Source organism: Suncus etruscus, chromosome 1 (genome assembly GCF_024139225.1).
Source record: "Suncus etruscus isolate mSunEtr1 chromosome 1, mSunEtr1.pri.cur, whole genome shotgun sequence".
In the NCBI taxonomy this organism is placed as follows: domain Eukaryota; kingdom Metazoa; phylum Chordata; class Mammalia; order Eulipotyphla; family Soricidae; genus Suncus; species Suncus etruscus.
The window spans coordinates 7,252,067-7,269,108 of NC_064848.1; the positions used below are offsets into that span (position 1 = coordinate 7,252,067).

General features: G+C 42.3%; 1 protein-coding gene across 1 annotated transcript in view; it reads left to right on the plus strand.

Annotated features, from left to right (window-relative positions):
• The window catches only part of CLPX (caseinolytic mitochondrial matrix peptidase chaperone subunit X), a 58,387-nt gene that overhangs the window by 2,466 nt on the left and 38,879 nt on the right, over positions 1-17,042 (plus strand). Inside the window, exons 2-3 of the mRNA XM_049777849.1 lie at positions 10,373-10,533; positions 13,461-13,578. Coding sequence (XP_049633806.1) covers positions 10,373-10,533; positions 13,461-13,578 — 279 coding nt within the window. The remainder of the gene's footprint in view (positions 1-10,372; positions 10,534-13,460; positions 13,579-17,042) is intronic.

Here is a 17,042-nt window from a genome sequence, read left to right on the forward strand (position 1 = left end):
TGCTCCTGATAGGCTCAGGGGATATATGGGATGCCAGGGTTCCAGGTCGGCAGCATGCAAGGCAAATGTTCTACCTCTGTGCTGTCACTCCAACCCCTAAGGATTATTTTTTATGTAGGCTTGGAAAGAGGAAAGAGACAAAGAGAAATAAGATGGAATACCTAATTTCTTTTTTTTTTTTTTTTTGGTTTTACGGGCCACACCCTTTTGATGATCAGAGGTTACTCCTGGCTAAGTGCTCAGAAATTGCCCCTGGCTTGGGGGAACCATATGGGACGCCGGGGGGGGGGGGGGGGGGTTAGTGCTTGCAAAGCAGACACCTTACCTCTAGCGCCACCTCGCCGGCCCCGGAATACCTAATTTCTTACAAACATTTCTTAATAAGAATTTCTTTAGTTTTGGGCTACATCCAGCAGTGCTCCAGGGATTTTACATTGGTAATGGGGATTGAGCATAGACCTGCAGGCAAAGTCTGAGCTGAGCCCTGGTCCAGCAGAGCTTAGAATGCTGTAATAGTAGTTCTTCAGACAGAAATTGTACAATGAATTGATAACAAAATGGGAGTTTTCAAAGCTCTAAAGTACAGTGCTAGTCAGATTTAAACATTGTGAATGGTAGTTTGAAAAGTACTTGATTGTTTATATTAGACTAGATTTGTTTCCTTTTCCTGGTAGCAATCTATATTCAGTTTAATGTTTTTCTCCCCACCCCAGCTGTTCCTTTGACAGTAAAATTAGAAATGTAAAACCTTTTTCTACTCGTTATTAGTGTTTTTCAAATTTGTGTATTACAAAAAAATGTATTTTACCAAAGAACTTGCATGTATTCAGAATTACTGATGTCCTTTTAAAATTTTTGAATACTATGGATTTGGCTATGAGATTGCACAATCAACTCTTGTTCATTGAAAGTTGTTTCCTTGTAAGGTGTAAATGAAAATGTGAAGATGTTTAAACATGTTAGCATCCTGATGCCCCATGATCATTATTTTATGTGTGCCCATCTTAAGATTTTTAACTAGGGGTTGCCCGGCACCCAGGTTTGATCCCAATCATCTCATATGGTCCCCTAAGCAAGAAAGAAAAGTTTTTAGGTAGATTTTAATTCTGTAGTTAATACAATGCCAGTTAAATCTGGCAGTGTGAATAAATGATAACACTTAATTTCTGAAATTAGACCATTTTTTTGTTTGTTTCTGGTTTGGGCTGTACCTATTGGTGCTCAAGAGTTACTCCTGGGGGCCGGGTGGTGGCGCTGGAGGTAAGGTGCCTGCACTAGCCTAAGACGGACCGTGGTTCGATCCCCCGGCATCCCATATGGTCCCCCCAAGAAGCCAGGAGCAACTTCTGAGCGCATAGCCAGGAGTAACCTCTGAGCATCACGGTGTGGCCCAAAAACCAAAAAAAAAAAAAAAAGAGTTACTCCTAGCCAAAGAGATAGCATGGAGGTAAGGTGTTTGCCTTGCATGCAGAAGGATGGTGGTTCGAATCCTGGCATCCCATATGGTCCCCCAAGCCTGCCAGGAGTGATTTCCGAGTGCAGAGTCAGGAGTAACCCCTGAGCGCTGCCGGGTGTGACCCCAAAACAAAACACAACAAAACAACAACAACAAAAAAGAGTAATTCCTGGCTCTAACTCAGAAATCACTCCAAAAGGGCTCAAGGGACCATATGGGAAGCCAAGGATTAAACCCGAAGCAGCCCACTCATAGACCAGCTTTTTAGTAAGTTGTCCTACTCAAGGAACTCTTATGGGATGGATTAATATTTTTCTTAAGTATTTAGGGGACCAAGATGGCTCAGTGGACTAAGTATTATGCTGGGAGACTTGAGTTTAGTCTTGTCTGATCCAGAACTTAATGGTCACTGAATATGCCAGGTATGACCTGTATACCCCATACCAAAAAACAAACAAGTGTTTGTTTTGTTTTCAGAGTTCATGAAACCTTAACTTGGCATCAAATGAAATCTTGGAATTAAGAAAAGCATTAAGCATCGGTGAAGCTGCTAGTACTACAAATTTTGAACATTTTTCCCCCAAGTTTTTATTAGAGGCCAAGTGTTTAGGCAAATATTAATTCAGTTCCACACTTTATCACTTGTTGCACACTTAAATATTGTCACTAGAAGTAGATACGTGTTCATTTTCCTTTGGTATGAAAGCTTATATTGTAAATTGAACCTTTTTCAAAAACATCTCGGGTTGAACTCAAAGCCCCATACAAATGAAACATGCCTTTTGTTACCAAGCTATACCTTAGCCCTCAATCGGAATCATTTGTATATTTTTGGAGAATGTTTACTTCAAGATTGAATATAATAAATAATATTTGAAAATTGGGTAAATTACTCTTATAGTTTTTAATAGTACTAAGGTCACTGTACAGTGTCATCGATAGATTCTTGGAAATTGTCAAACTACAAAGTGGTATCTGAAATAATGAATTTTTTTTTAATTTGATTTCACTATAATGCTGATGAGAAAAACAAATCTTTTTTTGGGTCACACCCGGCGGTGCTCAGGGGTTACTCCTGGCTGTCTGCTCAGAAATAGCTCCTGGCAGGCACGGGGGATCATATGGGACACCGGGATTCGAACCAACCACCTTAGGTCCTAGATCGGCTGCTTGCAAGGCAAACACCGCTGTGCTATCTCTCTGGGCCCTGAGAAAAACAAATCTTAACCTGTGTTAAGACATGTTACTTGGGGCTGGAGAGATAGCATGGAGGTAAGGCGTTTGCCTTTCATGCAGGAGGTCATCGGTTCGAATCCCAGTGTCCCATATGGTCCCCTGTGCCTTCCAGGAGCAATTTTTGACCCTGGAGCCAGGAATAACCCCTGAGCACTGCCGAGTGTGACCCAAAAAACACAGGAAAAAAAAAAAAAGATATGTTACTTGTCAACTTGCTGTACCTTTTAAAATTCATTTTTAGAAATAGCTACTCAGGGGCCTGAAGAGATAGTATAGTAGGTAGCGTATTTGCCTTGCAAGCGGCTGACCTGGGTTTAACTCCCTGACATCCCATATGGTACCACCAAGCACTGCACAAGGAATAACTCCATGAGTGCAGAGTAGGAATAATCCTAGAGCATTGCCATGGTGTGACCAAAAAAAAGTTAACCCAAAAATTAATAATAAAAACAAAATAAAATCATCTATTTCGAAACTCAGAAAACTTTATGCAAGTTTTGTAAATAGTTTAATTTTTAACTTCCTTCTATATTTGCTGCCAAGTAGGTCTTTTGAAATAACATTTTCCAGAAATATTTCCCTTTTGGCCTTTCGGGATTCTTCACCTGAGTTTCACAGATTTCCCCACCTCCCCCCACAGTGTCCAGGAATAGAACTAAAGATTCATGTGAACTTTATTGCCCTCTAATCTCTATCCAAAATACTCATTTCCTTCAAGTATACTACAAACCAAACTACAATAGTATTAGAGATGCCTGGAATTTGTGCAATTAAAATAACACATTTTTTCTTATCACATTACATTTGCTGATATCTTAGAAAAATTGTATGTACTTTTTACATCTTTGAAATTATAGTACTTTGTTTTTGTTTTTGTTTTGTTTCTTTGAGCCATACCCAGGTGCTCAGCGTTTACTCCTGACTCTGTTCCTTAGGAATCACTCCTAACGTGGCACAGGAGACCATATGGAGATAACGGGAAATTGAAACCCAGGTCAGCCTTGTGCCAAGGCAAGCACCCTAACCACAGTACTATTACTTGGTTCCCCTAAAAATGATGGTAACTCATTAAGAGTTATTAAATGTATTTGTTTTGGGGCCATATCTACAGTGCTCAGGACTTACTCCTGACTTTGTGCTCAGGGATAACTCCTGGAGGAATGCCAAGAATGAATTCTGGTCAGATTCACAAAGGACAAACACCTTAGCTGCTGTATAGTCTCTCTAGCCCCAAGGGTTATCAAACCCCTCTTAAGGGAAACACATTTTTTTTTTTTTTTTTTGGTTTTTGGGTCACACCCGGCAGTGCTCAAGGGTTACTCCTGGCTGTCTGCTCAGAAACAGCTCCTGACAGGCACGGGGGACCATATGGACACCGGGATTCGAACCAACCACCTTTGGTCCTGGATCGGCTGCTTGCAAGGCAAACGCCGCTGTGCTATCTCTCTGGGCCCAGGAAACACATTTTTAACGTATCTTAATAACTATGGAATGATTTATTTTTTCCATATTTTGATACACTTGAAAACATTCTGAGACTGGGTCTGTCAGTAGTCTACACCACACTGCCGAAAGACTTATGAATCAAAGTAAGTTTTGATTAATTTACTGCAGATTTCTCTTTTATGAGAATTTTATATGACTGTTGAGTGGCTATTTTCATTGTTGAGCATTTGCTTTGCATGTATGTGGCTGCATTGACCACTATATTGGTTCAAATCTCTGATATCACATATTGTCCCCCTAGTACCAACAGGGATCAGTCTTGAGCACAGGAGTAGCCTCTGAGACTAAAGTCTAACCCTGATTGCTGCTACACACACCCTTCTGACACTACACACACACACACACACACACACACACACACACACACACACACACACACACACACACACACACACACACACGTTACTCCTGGCTATGCGCTCAGAAACGCTCCTAGCTTGGGGACCATATGGGATGCCGAGGGGATCAAACCATGGTCCGTCTAGGCTAGTGCCAGCAAGGCAGATGCTTACTGCTCTGTGCCACCGCTCTGGCCCCTAGGACAAGGTTTTTTTTTTTTTTTTTTTTTTTTTAAATAGTGTACTTCTGTCCCTCAAGAAAACATGATATTAAAAAGTATGGATTTCGGGCCTGGAGAGATAGCACAGCAGCGGTTGTTTGCCTTGCAAGCAGCCGATCCAGAACCAAAGGTGGTTGGTTCGAATCCCGGTGTCCCATATGGTCCCCCGTGCCTGCCAGGAGCTATTTCTGAGCAGACAGGCAGGAGTAACCCCTGAGTATTGCTGGGTGTGGCCCAAAAAAAACCAAAAAAAAAAAAAAAAAAAGTATGGATTTCATATTATCTGCTTTGTCTGGGAACTTACCAGGAATACATTTTTGAGTGGGTCCTGCTTAAGATCTCCCAAATTTGGGCTAAGTCTGATTTGGGGGGGTGGGCACAACCTGTAGCACTCAGGGATTATTCCTGGCTCTTCATTCAGAAATCACTCCCGTCAGTCTTGGGGGACCATATGGGATGCTGGGGATCAAACCCACGTAGGTCTCGTGCAAGGCAAACTCTATGCTCCACCCTCCCCCCTTTTTTGGTTTTTGGGGCCCAGTCTGTTTTTAAGATTGGAGAATCTATTAAAACCTGATGAACAATTAAGAGTAAAAACCCAAAAAAAAAAAAAAGGGGCCGGGAAGGTGGCGCTAGAGGTAAGGTGTCTGCCTTGCAAGCGCTAGCCAAGGAACGGACCGCGGTTCGATCCCCCGGCGTCCCATATGGTCCCCCCAAGCCAGGGGCGATTTCTGAGCACATAGCCAGGAGTAACCCCTGAGCGTCAAACGGGTGTGGCCCAAAAACAAAAAAAAAAAAAAAAAAAAAGAGTAAAAACCACCAATTTCACTCTAAAGATACCTACTATCTTTCAGTTAAAAAAAATTATATATTGGGCCTGGAGAAATAGCACAGTGGTGTTTGCCTTGCAAACAGCCGATCCAGGACCCTAAGGTGGTTGGTTCGAATCCCCGACATCCCATATGGTCCCCCGTGCCTGCAGGAGCTATTTCTGAGCAGACAGCCAGGAGTAACCCCTGAGCACCACGGGTGTGGCCCAAAAACAAAAAAAGAAAGAAATTATATAAAATATACATCTGTAAGTACCCCAATGATGATTGAACATCAAAAATTTTTGCCTTGGGGCTGGAGAGATAGCACAGCAGTTAAGTGTTTGCCTTAACATGCAAGAAGGACGGTGCGTTTCGAACGAATCCTGGCATCCCATATGCTCCCATGAGCTGCTGGGGTTGATTTCTGAGCGTAGAGCCCAGGAGTAGCCCCCCGAGCGCTGCCTGGTGTGACTCCCCCCCCAAAACAAACAAACAAAAACCCTTCTGCCTTGAAACATGAGGCCCAGGGTTTGTGTCTTTTTGTTGTTGTTTTTGGGCCATACCTGGTGGCGCTCAGGAGTTCTCAGGATCTGCGCTCAAAAATAGCTCCTGGCAGGCCCAGGGGACATATGGGATGCTGAGGATAGAACCCTGGTCCTTCCGGGTCTGCCTCGTGAAAGGCAAACGCCCTATGCTGTGCTATCGCTCAGACCCTAGGCTCAGGGTTTGATTCCACATAAGCCTGAGCATTGCCCAGATGACTGTGTTGAGAGAGAGAGGGGGGGGGGGGGGGGGGGGGAGGGGGGGGGGGGGGGGGGGGGGGGGGGGGGGGGGAGGGGGGGGGGGGGGAGGGAGGGAGGGAGAGAGAGAGGAGAGAGAGGAGAGAGAGGAGAAAGACAGGAGAGAGAGAGAGAGAACGAAACATGACCAGGGATATGTATCCCAGAGAGAGAGAGAGAGAGAGAGAACCATGACCAGGGATATGTATTCCCTGCCTCCCACACACACCATGAATGTCACCACCAGAATTTTGCACAACTAAAAGTGTGACCCACAGCAGAGTGTGCGTGCAACCTGCAACAAACTTGAAGAATCTGATTGTAAACACATGCTTACCTCTGGATACAATATGTATGCCAGTATGTGATCGCACATGTAGGAAGAGAAATTTAAAGCCTGAGATTCGAGTTTTGCAGGGAGTAAAATGAAACAAAATCAATTTCTTAAGTTTATTTTTAATCATTAAACTTGACCACCTATCCCTCACCCCATCAGCCACCCACCCCTTTACCCTGTGCTCTCTCATAACCTCTCATAACCTCTTTTTAAAAAATTGTTTATTTTGCCCCTGACAACGCTCTGGTAAATTGAGAATCCTCTTTTTTTAGTGACCCATTAATACATGATAACTTAGCGATTTTTAATCTTTTTAACAGGTGACTGAACACCAGCATTTACTAACTTGACCAGTGGTTTTCCACCTTTTTCTCCTTTGAACCGGCCCTGGCCTTAAACTGGCACTTGAAAACCACAGTGTTTGCTGGTGCAGGGTTCCCAGTAGCTATACTTGACAGAGTCCATGAAATTTGTTTCATGCAGAATTATTCTACTTTTTTGTACAGAACATTCGTTAAGTTTAATCACCAGCTTAGGAAATGCTTTCTCACAGTATGTGGTATAGTTCTTTTATCATCACCAATTCATTGTTTAGGTTTTGTTGGTAGGTTTTGTTTATGTAAGAAAAGCCAGGATTCAGTCAATACTGACCCTATAGAACCAATCTGGCCACTTCTCTTTTTGTTTTTTTTTTTTTGTAGACTGTATGTTTAGAATCCTGGGAACTGAGATCCTATGTGTGGTCCATAAAGATGCAGCTATTTCCAATCCTGGTCCTTTATCAAAGAGTTTGTCAAATATGTCAAATATATTTTAAAAATTCTTTTTGTTAGGGCCAGGAGCAAATATTACAGCAGGTAGGTGTACTTGTTAAGTTCGGGTTCAATCCCTGCATCTCATATGGTTCTCAGAACACCACCACGAGTAATTCCTGCAGCATCACTGGGTGTGACCCCAAAACAAATATAAAAAAACCCTACCAGATTTCTTTTTGTTATCCCCTTCCTGCTGTTGATGTTTTGTGATGACTAGGCCTATACTGATACTTGCACCCTGGTGCTCAGGAAGGTTATCGAGTACCTCTCAAACCCCGGGCCCTCTGCATTGCATGAAACATATTGGCAGACCCTATGTTCTCAATTCAGGAGTCTCACATTAGTTGTGGTACGCACAACCAAGCTGACTACAGTGTGGCCAGAAAATTGCTTATGCCAAGATCACAGTGGATCACACTTGGGGGGGGGCAACACTGGGGAGCAGACTTGGCCTTATGTTTGCAGGGTCACCTAGCAATCTACCTTTCCCCTTCCCCCTGTCCATGTTAATTTTTATTTATTTATTTATTTAATTTATTTATTTATTTATTTATTTTATTTTTGTGGTCACAGCCACAGCGCTGTGAAAATTAAATATATTTCACGGTATAAAAATAGTTTATTTAAAGCGTGTTTTAAAGCAAGCCCAGCAATATGTACGTTTTTAAATTCTTTCTATAAAACATTTGGTTCAGGGTCTGTGGTAAGGCACTTCTTACCTTAAGCTGACCCTGTTTGATTCGTATCACTGTAGCACTCATCAATTTGGTTCCCCCAGCACAGCCTGGGATCACCTCCTAAGCACAGAACCAGAAATGCCTTCTCTCTGAGCATCACTGGGTGTAGCCTGACTGCCACCACCACCACCCACCACCAAAACCTTTTTTTTTTTTTTTTTTTTTTTAATCTTACAGGGGTTAAAGTGTTTACTGTCAGGAGTGACCCTTGAGTACAGAGTTAGTAAGCCTCCACGTGCTCTCCCTCACTAATCACACACACACAAAAAAGAATATTTTGGTTTATTCCACTGTTTACAGAATATTACCACAGAGACAATGGACTATAAGAGTTTCTGTCATCTTGCTTATTTTTCAATTGGTAGAAGTACTACAAGAGGATTAAATTTGGGGCCAAAGAAACAGCACAGTAAGGCACTTTGCCTTGCATATTTACTGATCCATTCTCAGAGCCCCATATAGTTCCCCCAAGCCCCACCAGGAGTGATCTCTGAATGCAGAGTCAGGAGTAAGCCCTGAACACCACTAGCTGTGGCCCTAAAACTAAAAATTTAAAAATAAAAGAGTTAAAAGTATAGAATCTACCCTCTACCCCCCCCCCCAACCTTTTCATAATAGACAGGTGTTGCATCATTCTCTCATTTTTATGACCAACAGGAGGGCCAAAGAAGAGGTTTCTTATTTGCCAGGAAGTTGTTTTGTTTTGGTTTTGGATTTTGGGTCACACCCAGGGGTTACTCCTGCTTTGTACTCAGAAATATTTCCCTGGCAGGACTTGGGGACCATATGGGATGCTGGGAATCAAAACTACCATCAGTCCTGGGTTGGCCTCGTGCAAGACAAAAGCCCTAACACTGTGCTCTCTCTCTCTAGCCCTTCCAGGAAACTTGGAGGCTTAGCTCTGGCTTATTTTAGAGAGGGCTTTGATTTTCATGGTGTTGCTATATTTCATTTATTTATTTATTTATTTATTTATTATTTATTTATTTATTTATTTATTTTTGCTTTTTTGGGCCACGCACCCCGGTGGGCACTCAGTGATTGCTTCTGTCTCTGTGCTCAGAGATCGCTCCTGGCAGGCTTGGGGGACCATATGGATACCAGGGATCAACCCAGGTTTGTCCTGGGTTGGCTGCATGCAAGGCAAACGCCTATTACCGCTGTGCTATCACTCCAATCCTGCTATTTTCTTATATTACTCTAAACCAGTATTATTATTATTTTTTTTTTTTGATTTTTGGTTACACCAGGGCTTACTCCTGGCTCTGCGCGCTCAGAAATTTCTCCTGGCTTGGGGGGCCATATGGGGACGCTGGGGATTGAACCCAGGTCCATCCTGGGTCAAGCCACGTGCAAGGCAAAGGCCTCTACTGCTTTGCCTATCTCTCCAGCCCCTAAATAGTATTTTTTTTTTTTTAAGTTTTTACTCAGTGTGCTCAGGTTCAGTCCTGGCTTGTCTCTGGGGACTCTTTGGGGTGCTTAGGATCGAAATCTGATTAGCCACTTGCAAGGCAAGCCACCCTACCTATCCGTTGTTTTTGGTCATACCAAGTTTACTCCTGCCCTCTTTGCTTAGAGATTACTTTTCCAGGGATTGAACCTGGGTTGGATACATGCAAGGCAATTTTCTTACCCCACTGTACTATCTCTCTGGCCCACAAACTGAGATTGTTTTGTTTTGGGCTATCAGCACTCAGGGGTTACTATGGCTCTACCCTTAGGAATAACCCTGGAAGGCTTGGGGGACCAAATGAGATGCCAGAGATAAAAACCAGGTAGCTGCATGCAAGGCAAATGCCTACCTGCTGTGCTATCATTCTGGCCCCCAAACAGTAACTTTACTTTGGTTTGTGTTTATTTTGGGGCCACACAGATCGGCGCTCAGGGGTGTACTCCTGGCTCTGTGCTTAGAAATTGCTCCTGGAGGGCTTGGGAGACCAAATGGGATGCTGGGGATCAAAGCCAGGTCAGCTGCATGCAAGGCAAATGCCCATCCGCTGTGCTATCTCTCTGTCCCCCCAAACAGTAATTCTTTTACCCCCTTTATGTTTAGATATTTTTCGTCTTAGGAATTTATTGAGGTGTGTTAAGTATTTGATGAGTAGACTAATAAATAAGCTTCATTATATTTTCAGGTATATCTTGCAGTCGCATTCACATACCAGTTTTAGGAAGATTTGGGACCTTTGAAACTCAGATTCTACGAAGAGCTCCTTTTAGAACTTTTACAGAAACACCAGCATACTTTGCCTCAAAAGATGGAATAAGTAAAGATGGCTCTGGAGATGGAAATAAGGTGATTATTTTGTCTTCCTTGGCTTATATACCAACTAAAGTTTTACTTAAATTTCATTCTTTAAACAAATATAATAATCTATATTTTATCACTTTATGTGTGTGTATGTATGTATGATACTGAGGAGGTTTAAGGTCATATCTTGTGTGATGCTTAAGGAAACTACTTATGGCTCTGCTCTTTCAAAGGTTAGTCCCAGCCATTCTCAAGGGATATTGTGCTTAGTCCTTTGAGTTATTCCTTTAGCCTCTAAATGATTTTTGTAGAAAATATAAATTATATAAAATCTGATAATTAGGTCTTTTTACTTTGTTTCCAGTTTGAATCATAACTGTTTGAGTTAAGAGCCAGAACTTAATACAGTGGGTAGGGTGTTTGCCTTGCATGCGGCTGACCAGGGTTCTATCCCCAGCACCTCATATAGTCTCCCAAGCCTCACCAGGAGTGATCCCTGCTTGCAGAACCATGAGTAGGCCCTGAGCACTGCTAGGTGTGGCCCTAAAACAAACAAGTTAGAGTTAAAATTACTAACACCCCAAAACAGTAAAGAAGGTCCATTAAAATAGGCTAGAAAGATACTACAGTGGGTAAAGTACTTGTCTTCCATGCCATTGGGTGCATTCAGTTCCCATCATCGCATATGGTTTTCTGAGCACCACCAGGAGTGACCCAAAAACAAATACAGAAAATAAGGTTCTTTAAATAAAATAGTATAAGTTGTTAGGCTGTAGACCTGAATTAGAAATAGTCATCATTGTGGCCAGAGCAACAGCACTATGGGTAGGACATTTGCCTTGCACATTACCTACCTGGGTTTGATCCCTGGCTTCACATATGACTCTTGGAGCCTGGCAGGAGTAACCTCTGAGAACCACCAGGTGTGGTCCAAAGTCAAACAAACAATGACAAGGGGCCAGAGAGATAGCATGGAGGTAAGGCGTTTGCCTTGTATGCAGAAGGAAGTAGTTCAAATCCCAGCATCCCATATGGTCCCCGAGCCTGCCAGGAGCGATTTCTGATCGTAGAGCCAGAAGTAACCTCTGAGCACTGCCGGGTGTGACCCAAAAACCAAAAACAACAACAACAACAAACAAACAATGACAAGGACTGGCTATCATTCCCTGCTTCACAATTCTTAATGTTCATAACTTGAACACTACTTCATACTCTCTTTAACAATCTTGAATATCCCTATGACCTAATATTTAATATTGGGCTACTCCAACTAGCAAGTAACTTGTTGGTGATTGTATTAGGTCTGATTTATCAATATATATTATTTTAATTTGACTATTGAGTTAATATTACATGCCAGATAGAAGGTTAGATGCTTTCATATCACTTGGATTGATACTGTGAAGTAGGCAAAATTTATTCCAGCTTTAAAGATGAGAAAAATTAGATTCATGGAAATTAAGAGTTATTATTTTCCTTCTTAGATTCAGTTTTACTGAAATACAGTTTCTAAAAAGCTGTGGTAGTGGAGGGCAGAGAGTTAACCCAGTGGACTGAAGTGTGTGCTTTGCATGCAGGAGGCCTAAGATCAGTGCCTTAGGGTCAGTATATTCTTTTCATTTTGTTTTGTTTTTGGAGGCCACACCCAGCACTCTCAGGGGTTTCTCCTGGCTCTACACTCAGAAATTGCTCCTGGCAGGCTCTGGGGACCATGTGGGATGCCGGAATTCGAACCACCGTCCTTCTGCATGCAAGGCAAATACCTTACCTCCATGCTATCTCTCCAGCCCCGGGTCGGTATGTTCTATACTGCCTAAGGGCAATATACAACTGACCTTGGTTAGATCCTCAGTATAACATATGGTCCCTTGAGCATCACAAGGATTGATTCCTGAGTTCAGAGCCGGGAGTGAGCCCTTAACACAGTCAGTTATGACCCCCAAACCAAAATAATAATGATAATAAAAATAATGTAAAATCTTGTATTCTTTATTAAGTCTCAATAAAAAAAAAACAGCAGGTTAGTAGACAAGACAAAAATGTGTTTACAGATGTACCCTTGCTTGTTGCACTTTGTTTTATTGTACCTCACAAATAATGCATTTTTCACAAGATATGCACATTGATTTTTTCAGGCATAAAACTATTGCATACTGAGTAGTCTACAGTATAGTCAATGTATAACTGAGAAACCCAAAATTAATCTGACCTACCTAACTGTGGTATTTTCTATAATTCAGTGGTGGAGAATTGAACCTGTAATCTTTTTGAGATGTCCCTGAATTGAAGAATAGCAGAGAATTGCAGCTTGATATAATAGAATTAAACCTAAGCCTAAAACCTATCTGAAGGATGTGAGAAAGTTCCTGTTGTTTTCTTGACTGTTGGTAGCTTGACCTCAATCTGAGAGTCTGGCCAAAGATTAAAGAAGACAGTAAAACCAATTTGTCTGCATTGTGGTACATTGGCCCCCCTTCTTAAAATGACTTACTGATGTCATCTTTCCACAAGCATTTTTTCTCAGTACTTACTGAATAGAAAGTATACATGCTGACATATAGAATTTGAGAAGGAACACAAATAAATTTCACTACCATGTTCACTAACATGCTCACTAAAATGGCTTTTAATTTTTAATCTTTTGACCAGTGATATTTGTATTAAAGAGATAGTACAATAGCTGGGAGTGTTTGAGGTTTATCCTCTTCTTTTAATTCCTGGCACTCCATATGGTCCTCTGAGGTCTTGCTCCAAGAGGTATCTGTATATACAGAGCCAGGAGTAAGCCCTGAGCACCTTCAGGTATTGTCCAAAAAAAAACAAAACAAACAAAAAAAAATACCAAACACAAATTCTATTTGGAGAAATTGTAAGAATCATAAGATCAGTTACAAACTCATAATTAATAAAGTTCCTATAAAATGGTCTGAAATGAATAACATATGCTTTATTTCCTTCTCTACTAATATTAGAAATCGGTGAATGAGGGAAGCAGTAAGAAGTCAGGCTCTGGGAATTCTGGGAAAGGTGGAAACCAACTGCGCTGTCCTAAGTGTGGTGACTTATGTACCCATGTAGAGACTTTCGTGTGTAAGTATTTCTTCCTGCAAGATGTTCCTTTTTCTTGCCGTATCTATAAATTGTCAAATGCATTAGAATGTACATAAATTGCCTAATAGTATTTTCTTTATAAACTTATTTGATTGTTTTTCCTACACTTTTCAAATACTTAAAAAAAAATAGCCCAGGGCTGGTAATACTTTGCTCCATGGTATAAGAAATAATCTAAGAAAACTATTTTCTTCTTTCACTCTTTTGTATTTGTTTCAAATTTGGATTTTATGATCTTTCACATTGGTGGCCATTAAACTGTAGTGCAGGCTTATTCTGTTTTTCATTCTTCTGATGCCATTTGAGCATCTCTTTGTAGTGTCCAGTCAGATATTAATTTCACTCTTTCAGTCCAAGGGAATCAACTCAGGGATCTAAGAAAAGGAAGAAATGAATAGGACTGCTTTTGCTGTTAGTATAAGTAACTCTAAAATGCAAAGTTGTTGGGGCTGGAGCTATAGTGCACTTGACATGTGAATGACCTGTGTTCAGTCTCCAGCAATCCATCTGGTCTCCCAATCCAAGTCAGGTGAGCTCAGAGCCAGGGGTAAGCCCCGAGCACTGGCAGGTATTTGGCCCAACATAAAACCAAAAAATAAAAATTCAAAAATGTTATTACATATTTTTTGGCTTAGTGTATCACGTAAGTTTTTTTTTTTGGGGGGGATACCTAGTGATTAATCAAGGGTTACTTCTGGCTCTGGCATTTAGGGGATTACTCCTGGTGTTGCTTGAGGGACCACATGGGATGCCAGTGATCAAACCTAGGTCTGCCACATGGAAGGCAAGCATTCTGTCTACTGCATTATCTCTCTGACCCTTCAAATAAGTAAATTTTCACATGATTAGAATTAACGTTAATCTGCATGAGTAAATTATAGGGGAGCCAGAGTGATATTGTAGCGAATAGGGCTTTGCCTTGCATGCAGCTGACCTGGTTTGATCACTGGGGGGGGCATCCATGTGGGTCCTCGAGCATTGCTCAGGAAATAACCCATGGGCATTGCTGGGAGTGCCTAAAAAGAAAAGAGAATGAAGTAAAATAAAGAGACCTTAAAAAAAAGTAGATACAGGGGCTAAGGGATGTAGCTCAGTGGTAGAAGACTTGCATGAATGAATGATAGTGTGTCCCTCAGCCGCCTTCCCATATAATTTGGTTCTTAGAAAGTTGATTGCAAGTTTGACAGAAGTTTCAGTTTCTGATGATTAACTGAAGAATATTCTCTATGGGGCTAGAGGGCATTTGCCTTGCACGTAGCCAACCAGCCAGAGTTCAATCCCCAGTATCCTAGGTGGTCTCCTGAGCACTGCCAGGAGTCATTCCTGAGTGCAGAGCTAGGAGTAGCCTCTGAGCATCACTGGTGGGCCCCAAAACAACAAGGATTATAGTAAATTGACATTATGTGAAAAAAAGTACTATCTGTCATATTGCTTTTTATAGTTTTGGAAATTTGTTTGGTTTTGAGCTACACCCAACTGTGTTCAGGAGTTACGTCTAGCTCTGTACTCAGGAATTACTTCTTGTGGTGCTTGGGGGACTACATGGGATGATGGGGATTAAATGTGGGTCAACCATGAGCAAGGCAAACTTCCTACTTGCTGTGCTATTTCTCCAGCCCCTCAGGAAAATTTTTAAAAGCAGTTTTATTCTTGGGCCAGGAGATAGCTCAGGTATGAGAGCCTTATATCAGATCTGTTCCCAGCAATTATTGGCTCCCTTCCCAAAATCACTGTGGTTGTAGTGGTTCTAGATCCCCAGTAACTGGATGTGGTAGTTCTGGAGACCGACAGTTACTGGATGGGTGGTTCTAGAACACCCAATCACTGGGTGTTGTAGTTCAGGAGACCATCTCCCCCCCACCCCCCCATCACCGAGTGTGGTGGTTCTAGAAACCCCCAGTCACTTGATATGATGGTCCAGAATACCTCCCCACCGCCATTACTGGTTTTGGTGTTTTAGGAGACCCCCCCCCCCCCAGTCACTATGGGTGTGGTGGCTCTGGAGACTCCCAGTCATTGAATGTGGTGGGTCAGGAGTCCCTCAATTACTGGCTATGATTCTGGAGGCCCACAGTTGCTGTTGGTTTGGTTCTGGGCCGGAGTGGCACTCCATTGCCTCCCCGAGCATTAAACCTGTCTACCCACACAGCCAACCTGAGTATTATAGAGAGTGGCACCTGTGCCCTCTGAACACTTGTTCCCATCTATAGCTGGAGTTTTAGGGCTTTTCTTCTATGAGATCAAAAAGAAGAACCAGTCTAAATGAATGTTAATTTGGAACCTAACAAAAAATGAAGTGGTAGAGCAGGGTGACATAGCTTTGATCTCACTGAGACTGTATTGGAGAGATAGGCTAGAGGCTACGACCTACCTTGTTTTGATCCCAGAATCCTATGTGGTCCCTTAGCCCTCTTAGGAGTGATCCTGTAGCACCAAGCCAAGAATAAGTCCTTAGTAAGTGTGATCCATAAACAAAACAAATTATTGCTGTTAATAAATTTAATATAATGAAATTATAAAACCCAGAGACTTGCTTATTTCACAATATATTACATAGATTTTGTTGTTGTTGTTTTTGGGTCATACCTGGTGGTGTTCAGGGGTTACTCCTGGCTCTGCGCTCAGAAGTCACTCCTGCCAGGGTTGGGGGACTATATGGGATGTCTGGATTCGAACTGGGGTCCATCCAGTGTTGGCTGTGTGCAAGGCAAATGCCCTACAGCTGTGTTATCGCTCTGGCCCCTATTACATAGATTTTATTTTTGTTTTTGTTCTTGGGCCATACCCTGTGATGCTCAGGGGTTACTCCTGGCTATGAGCTCAGAAGTTGCTCCTGGCTTGGGGGACCATATGGGGCGCCGGGGGATCGACCCACGGTCTGTCCTAGGCTAGCGCTGGCAAGGCAGACACCTTACCTCTAGTGCCACAACGCCAGCCCCTAGATTTTAATATTTTCTCTCTCTCTCTTTTTTTTTTTTTTTTGTGAAGTAGTTTTCATTTAAATTTTTTTTTGGGCCACACCCATTTGATGCTCAGGGGTTACTCCTGGCTAAGCGCTCAGAAATTGCCCCTGGCTTGGGGGGGACCATATGGGACACTGGGGGATTGAACTGAGGTCCTTCCTTGGCTAGCACTTGCAAGGCAGACACCTTACCTCTAGCGCCATCTCACCAGCCCCTAAAATTTTTTTTAGAGAGGGGCCGGAGCTTTTTGGTGGGTCCAAGAATCTGTTCCATATGTTTAAAATTAAAAATAGAGTACCTCATCAACTCAAAGCCAAGATCTCTCTTTTTTTTTTTTTTTTTTTTTTGGTTTTTTGGGCCACACCCGGCGGCACTCAGGGGTTACTCCTGGCTATCTGCTCAGAAATAGCTCCTGGCAGGCACGGGGGACCATATGGGACACCGGGATTCGAACCAACCACCTTTGGTCCTGGATCGGCT